We start from the raw sequence: 7,925 nt of genomic DNA on the forward strand, positions 1-7,925 counted from the left end.
TTCTCCCCCGCCTCCGATCATCCTTGAGGGGGATGAGCATTTTGAAATCGCTGATATCCTTGATTCCAAGCTGAAACGTGGTAAACTCTGGTACCTCATTGAATGGGTTGATTTCGGTCCCCAGCACCGCGAATGGGTGGAAGAAGGGGATATTCGGGCCCCTTACCTGCTTCGTTGTTTCCACAGGAAGTTCCCGGACAAACCGGGAGGTCTCCCGCCCAGCCCGGGAGGTCTCCCGCCCAACCCGGGAGGTGGTGGTTAAAGTGTGTTTTTGAGGGGGCAGTATGTCAGCAAGCTGCCATGGTGTTCTGTGTGACTTCTGGTTGTACATATGTGATCCCTGTCCCTGCCAGCTGACCTATGTGTTTGCCTGCTGTAATGCCAAAGTAAAACAACTGGAGGATGTGAGGGGGAGAGTATGCTTCGCTGCCAGCTTGTTATTTCTCAAGCCTGAGAACTGCACCTGTGTTGTGTCTACTGTTTGCCTGGTTCCCAAGATCTGAGCAAGGAACCGTTTTCTCTTGCCCGCCGGCGGGAACGTTATCCATTGGGTCTGTATCTAACTTGAATCCCTTTATCATGTCTGCTCTAACTGCTGGTCCCCAGTTCTAACAAAGAACGTGTTTGAGTGTCTTTCCAATGCTTTGAAATAAACTTTGCTTTCTTTGAAACGTGGATTTATTCTCAATGCTTGGGGATCCAACAGAGGGCAAGGGCACCCAAAGCAGGACCTCCAAAGATGGCCAGAGTAGATGGGTAGCTTTTAGTCCTTCGCATGTTTTTATTGACCAGGGGGGTGCTGACTTGTTAACATTTCCTTTTGTTGTATTGGTTTGTGATCTGCCTCAAGCAGGTTATGCAAAGATGGCACACACATTTTATATAAATATTAAACTTCCTTTGCCCGTTTTTCAAACATACCAACAGTGAGCCTTGATACACCTCAGCGGATGGGCCTATAGGTGAAGATACTATGAAACCCTTTTTATCTAAACAACTGCAGAGTACCTTCTTTAGCTTGACATTGAATTCAGTGATGTTGTGTCCCAAGACTTTTCAGATGAAAAGTCAAAGTGTTCGGTCCACCAGGAAGCTCCCTTATGTAAGCTCCATTGATGGGAGCTGCAACTAATCATTACTTTTATTGCAGGTGCTCTTACAAACCTCCTACTAATTTAAATGAGGCTGGATTCATCAGGAAGTTTGACATTATGCCTTTCCCCATATGTCCCCCAGAGAGCACTGTGTTCAGGGTCCCAAAATCAACTGGCCCTCCCGGGTCCCAAAGATGCCAGACTGGTTATAACCAGGGCCAGGATCTTTTCAGTGGCAGCTCCATACTGGTGGAATGAGCTCCCAGAAGAGATCAGGGCCCTGCGGGACCTTTTACAGTTCCGCAGGGCCTGTAAGATGGAGCTCTTCCACCAGGCCTTCAAGTAAGGAGCCACTGCCAACGATAATTGGAAGATAGAGCCCTGAAGATACAGCTCCTGGGTTTCACCATCTACAGTCTGTGCCTGCCATGTATATATGAAAAGACCAATTAGCTGACCATCAAGACAGACCGCCGAATATATCAATATGACTGTTACCATAATCCTCAAGCAATACTATTTCAACAGATCTTTGCTAGCACTTTATAATACTGAATGGTTTTAGAAGGTTTTTATGATGTTATAATTGTTATTTATGTGTTTTATCTCTGATGTAAGCCGCCCTGAGCCTGCTTCAGCAGAGAGGGCGGGATATAAATTAAACAAACAAACAGAGTGGGTCCCTATAACTGCACATGTGTTAAATTAAATGTACAAGTCTGGGCAGTTTGCAAATGGCCCTGCAGGTATTTTGTATACAAGTGAACATTGCATAAATAGAAATGACACAGACTGTGCCTCTTGCTGTTTGATCTGTTAAGATTTTTCCTCCACCCAATGTTTATACACACACATACATGTATGTATACAAGTATGGCGTAGTGGTGAAAGTGTTGGACTAGGATCTGGGAAAGCCACGTTCAAATCCCCACGCTGCCATGAAAGCTTGCTAGGTGACCCTGGGCTAATCACACACTCTCAGCGTAACCTTGTTGAATGTCATAAGGCTTCAGTATGTGTGATCATGCCAATCTATTTGACAGAGGTCTGACAGTCTGGAGAACCAGCACAAACCGGTTCTGACTGGAGCTAAGCTGAGCTATCTCACAGTGACTCAGCAGTAAGCTGATTGGCTGGGCAGTGTATATAAGTGTATGTAGTCTGTACAGTATATTCCTTCTTCTTGTATGAGCGTATGGTGGAGCACTTTAATGGAGAGAGCTGTATATATGCAAAAAAATCATTGTATATAGTAGGGTTGCCAAATGGGCCCGGGGGGCGGGGAATCCCCCGCTTCGGAGCCCCGATTTCCGCCCCGGAGGAATCGGGGCCTGGGGGGAACCCTGCCTCCGAAGCTGCGTCACCTCCACGTTGCTGACGTTGGGGGCGTGGCTGAGCTTGTCCGGGGGGGGAAACCATATGGTTCCCCCCCGACGAGCTCGGCCACGCCCCCAAGTCAGCAATGTGTCACGTCACTTCCGGTGACGTCCTGCTGGCGCGCACGTGCTTTGTGCACGCGCGCACGCACCCGGAAGGACCTCCCGGACACCGATGAGGCTCCCCCACTCTGAGGGGTAAGTGGATTTGGCAACCCTAGTATATAGTTAACCACAAGAACTGTGTGAGTGTGGTTTACTGCAGTGGAATCTTAGCAGAGTGCAATTTGGATCTTTGGCTGAGAGCTGACCTGGTGACGCACACTTGCGCGACAGACTGCACGACAAACCTACCTCCCACAGTTGTTAGGATAAAATGGAGGAGGAGAAGGATATAAAGCACTTTGGGTCCTCATTGGAGAGAAAGGCGGGATATAACGTAAAGTAAAATAAATCAGCTGAGGACACATTTCATGCATCTGATGAAATGGTATCTATTCCATAATAAATCTTATATTTTTAAAGGTGCTGCAAGATTCTTTTTATTTTTGCTGCTATAAACACAAATCACAAACCTTTATTGGCAAAACAGCACAAATGCATATAAAACTGCTATAAACAACACTGTTATCTATTAGGACTGAATGCCTACTGCATCCCCCCCCCCGTCACTTTGTAAGGACTTGATAATTCCAATAGAGCTATAATATGTACCTGTGAAAAGTTGGCATCCTTGCTAGTAAAGGCTTTAAAGCTATTTTATAATGCAGTGTGGATCCCTCCCATAAGAACACTGTTGATTCTAAAAACAAACATAACAGTGTCACCATTCCACACCAATCAGGAACATAAGAAGAGCCCTGCTGGGTCAGACCAGTGGTCCATCTAGTCCAGCATCCTGTCTCACACAGTGGTTAACCCTCTGGACGGCCAACAATAGGGCATAGAGGCCGAGGCCTTCCCCTGATGTTGCCTCCTGGCTCTGGGATTCAGAGGTTGACTGCCTCTGAACATAAGAGTCCCCACAGTCACCAATTCAAAATACAGTGAACAGCCTAAGAATTCTCTCCACATCCGGGGCCATCAGGTCTCCCATCCTTATATGGGAGGCTCGTGATGGCCCAGCGAAGACTATATGTGCGGGGGTCACCTTTCCTGATTTCCAGCCAAGTGAGTCACAGGATGCGCGGGGTGTGTGTGTGTGTGTGTGTGATGCAGAATTTGCTAAGTGCAGCAGGTGGGCATGCAACCACAATGCATATTAACGGAGCGGCTAGGATACTGTGACGGGGGGAAAGAACCAACTTTTTACAGGACTCCATAGAACTTTGAGGGGATCGCTCATAGGCACAACAGGCGGTTTTCTGGTGTGTACACGTCTGCAGCGCGGTGGAGTTCTGCCATTTCGACTCTGGCACAGGTCATTATGAGCGTGACGAACTCTGAAGCGTTTGTGGTCTCTCTGGGTGCTCCGTTTCCCATTCGCTTAAATCTATCCACTCTCCCTTAGCGAGGTGTCCCCAGGACTCCCCCTTTACAAGAAAAGCTCCTTAATTCGACAACCACACATTGAGAATGAAGGGCAGCTGTGGTCCGATGCGTCCTTCGCGCCACAATCAAGGGAAATGAAATGGGGCTCGCCCAAACCACAGCGAGAGCAGTTCCCGTCCAATGAGCGCGTGGGTACGGAATCATGACCACCAGTTGAGGCGGTTGTGAGCGGCACCCTCTTCGCCCAATCAAATCAAAGGTGTTACGCGAGACAATTTCTAGCGAATACCAGTAGGAGAAGGTAGAATCACGGATACGGGGGGGAGGCCAATGAATGCTTCGCCTGCTTAAACTATGATTGATAAGTTTATTATCCAACGAAAATGAAGCCGGGCTTTTATCGCCCCAGCAACTGACCTATGCGAGGGCTCCTTTGCTGTTTCGTCCAGCAAACCTCTGGAATATTAAGAGTGACTGCAGCGCCGTCTAATGAGATAATAAGGGGGATTAAAAGGGCGGGTTTTCCGCTTCCGGGGCTCTGAGGCACAAGATTTTATATTCTGTAAACTGACAGGTGCTTTGTGCAATGAGAGTGATGCATTTAGACGAAGCTGTCCAATGGCTGTCGAGTGGGCGGTGTTCGTTTCTGCAGGAGGTTCCAAGATGGCGGCGGGTGCGTGAGGCGCGACACTGAGCGCGCGGTTCTCTTTCGCAGGCACTTGCCGCCATGAAGGGCAAGGAGCGTTCCCCAGCCAAGGCCAAGCGGTCCCGGGGTGGTGACGACTCCTGTTCGGCAAGGGGTGAGCGGAGCAGCAAGAAACCCAGCAATGGCGGCGGGAAATCCGCGGGCGGCGGCTCCGGCGAGGGTGGCAGCAGCAGCAGCCGTCGGAGCCTTCACCTGGAGAAGGCCAGTCGGCCCAGCAGCCGCGAGTACGAGTCTACTACGGTGAGCGGCGGCGGCGGCGGCAGCAGCAGCCGCCATGGCTACAGCGGCAGCAACAGCAGTAACAAGAACGCGGAGTCCTCGTCCTCGCGTGGCAGCAGCAGCCGGGGCGGTGGGGATTCCCGGGCGCCCCCCTCTGACTCCGGCAGCAGCAGCGAGTACAAGACCCTAAAGATCAGCGAGTTGGGCTCCGCGCTCAGCGACGAGGCCATAGAGGACGGGCTTTTCCATGAGTTCAAGCGTTTCGGAGACGTAAGTGTCAAGATCAGCCGCCTCCCGCCTGGAGCCGGCGATGAACGGGTCGCCTTTGTTAACTTCCGCCGCCCAGAGGATGCCCGGGCTGCCAAGCATGCTCGTGGCCGCTTGGTCCTGTACGACCGGCCGCTGAAGATCGAGGCTGTTTATGTAGGGGGCAGCAGCGGAGGAGGAGGAGGGGGAAGCGGCCGGCGGCGCAGCAGTCGTTCTCCGGCCTTTTTAGACAAGGAGTCGCCCTATGGAGCTACGGCGGTGGGTGTAGCAGCTGCAGCGGCCGCGGCGATTAGGCATCCTGCTGCTGGGGCTACGCAGAGGGCACTTTCTCCAGCTGGTGGAGGGGCAGGGCTGGGCTACAGAGACTACAGGCTACAGCAACTTGCCCTGGGCCACCTGCCACCACCACCCCCTCTGCCTAGGGAGTTGGAAAGAGAACGGGACTATGGGGGCTTCTATGATCGTGTGAGGCCTGCATATAGTCTGGATCGAGTGGCTGGAGTGGCGGCGGCAGCAGCTGCTGCAGGATTTCGTGGGGTTGGTGGCACAGGAACTGCCAGTGAGGAAGACATCAGTCCTGAGGATGACCAGAGAGCCAACCGTACGCTGTTCCTGGGCAATCTGGATATAACGGTGAGCGAATCTGACCTTCGTCGGGCATTTGACCGTTTTGGGGTTATCACCGAGGTGGACATTAAACGGCCCAGCAGAGGTCAGACTAGCACCTATGGATTTCTCAAATTTGAGAACTTGGATATGGCCCACCGGGCTAAAATAGCCATGTCTGGTAAATTGCTGCTGCGGAATCCTCTCAAAATTGGCTATGGTAAGGCTACACCTACCACACGACTCTGGGTGGGTGGCTTGGGTCCCTGGGTGCCATTGGCTGCCCTTGCCAGGGAGTTTGACCGTTTTGGAACTATTCGCACCATTGATTATCGGAAAGGTGACTCATGGGCCTATATCCAGTATGAAAGCTTGGATGCTGCACAGGCTGCTTGTACCCACATGAGGGGCTTTCCTTTGGGCGGGCCAGACCGCCGTCTGCGAGTGGACTTTGCTGACACTGAGCATCGTTATCAACAGCCCTACTTGCAGCCACTGCCGCTTCCCCCTGCCCACTATGATTTGGTGGCAGAAACATCTGCCTTTGCAACACATCGTGGAGCTCCACCTGATCCACTCCGGGGTGCTCGGGATAGGACACCTCCACTGCTATATGGAGACCGTGACAGAGATCTCTATCCTGAGACAGAGTGGGTGCTTCCTCCACCTCCTGTTCGTGACAGAGGTAATAGAGGAACTGTCTATGATGCACTTGAAAGTCTGGAACGCCGGCGAGATGGCTGGTCTCTAGAAAGAACTCGTGGGGAGAGGGAGCTAGGCAGCAGCAGCAGCAGGGAACCAGCAAGGAAGCGGAGGCTAGTGGAGGATGGAGGGCGGCATTTGGACCGTTCACCAGACAGTGAACGGTCTTCATCCCGAAAGCGGCACTGCCCTGCTGTGGCCTCCCCACAGGACCGTAGTCCTGAGCCAGGAGTGGGCAGAGACCGTTACAGCAGTGATACAGAACGGCCATCCTCCCGTTTGCTCCTCTTGGATCGTCCTTCTCCAGTCAGAGAGCCACGTAGGGGTAGCTTGGAGAGAAGCCAGAGTGAGAAGCGTGACCGTAAGAGCTCAGCAGAAAGAGAGAGAAAACACCGCGCCCTTGTGTCAGCTACCCCCCAAGAATGTAAGAGCCCAGCTAAAAAGGACGAGCATGCTTCAGAAGGGAGCAGTGGTGGGGGCTCTCGGCTGAAACCTCCACCCCAAAAGCAGCAGCAGCAACAGGATGGAACCTCAAAGTCTGGGTCCTCCCCCAAATTATGCCTGGCCTGGCAAGGAATGCTTCTGCTAAAAAACAGCAACTTTCCATCTAACATGCACCTACTTCAAGGGGATTTGAGCGTGGCCAGCGGTCTTCTAGTAGAAGGAGCAACTGGTGGCAAAGTTGCCCAACTAAAGATCACCCAGCGTCTTCGTTTGGACCAACCCAAGCTGGATGAGGTTACCCGTCGTATCAAAGTGGCAGGGCCCAATGGATATGCTATTCTTCTGGCTGTGCCTGGTACCACAGAGAACTGTGCCTCATCTGGGGTTGGTGAAGCAAACACCACCTCTACACAACGGCCACTCAGAAACCTGGTGTCCTATCTTAAACAAAAACAGGCAGCCGGTGTGATTAGCCTCCCTGTAGGGGGCAACAAAGACAAAGAAAACAGCGGGGTCTTGCATGCTTTTCCACCCTGTGATTTTTCTCAGCAGTTCCTGGATTCTACAGCCAAAGCCTTGGCTAAATCAGACGATGACTACTTGGTTATGATCATTGTCCGTGGTGCATCTTAAAACCCTAATGCTTTCTGTTTACCCTGCTCTTCACACAGCCCCCTAGTTCAAGTGTCTGCCAGGTGCTATGCGCTAAGCCTTAGCCAGCTCCCTGAGTATAATTTTAATTAGATCTGTAGATAACATTATCTCCCCTAATTTTCTATAAACTCTGTAGAAGGCAGACATGATATCTACTTGTTAATATGACTAGGCTACCTTTGACTGTCTTGCATATATGCAGGTAGAAGGAAGGGAAGGTCTCCTTCAACTAAAATATGAATCCCAGAAAAGTTTGCCTGTTTTTTTTAGCTTTTAACTTTTTGTCCTTTTTCATTTCATAACTTTTTAAAAAGCAAGTATAAAAATTCCTTCCCTGTGTATACAAATTTAAGCAACTAGAAAGCA

General features: G+C 51.0%; 1 protein-coding gene across 1 annotated transcript; it reads left to right on the forward strand.

Moving 5' to 3' along the window:
* The first annotated feature begins 4,632 nt into the window (after nucleotides 1–4,632).
* Nucleotides 4,633–7,689, forward strand: RBM15 (RNA binding motif protein 15). The gene has a single exon (XM_015406576.1). It carries the CDS (start codon nucleotides 4,689–4,691, stop codon nucleotides 7,536–7,538), a length of 2,850 nt encoding a protein of 949 aa, XP_015262062.1. The 5' UTR covers nucleotides 4,633–4,688; the 3' UTR covers nucleotides 7,539–7,689.
* Nucleotides 7,690–7,925: the final 236 nt, after the last annotated feature.

The sequence above is a fragment of the Gekko japonicus genome, unplaced genomic scaffold, assembly GCF_001447785.1.
Source record: "Gekko japonicus isolate JY-2015 unplaced genomic scaffold, Gekko_japonicus_V1.1 scaffold115, whole genome shotgun sequence".
NCBI lineage: Eukaryota > Metazoa > Chordata > Lepidosauria > Squamata > Gekkonidae > Gekko > Gekko japonicus.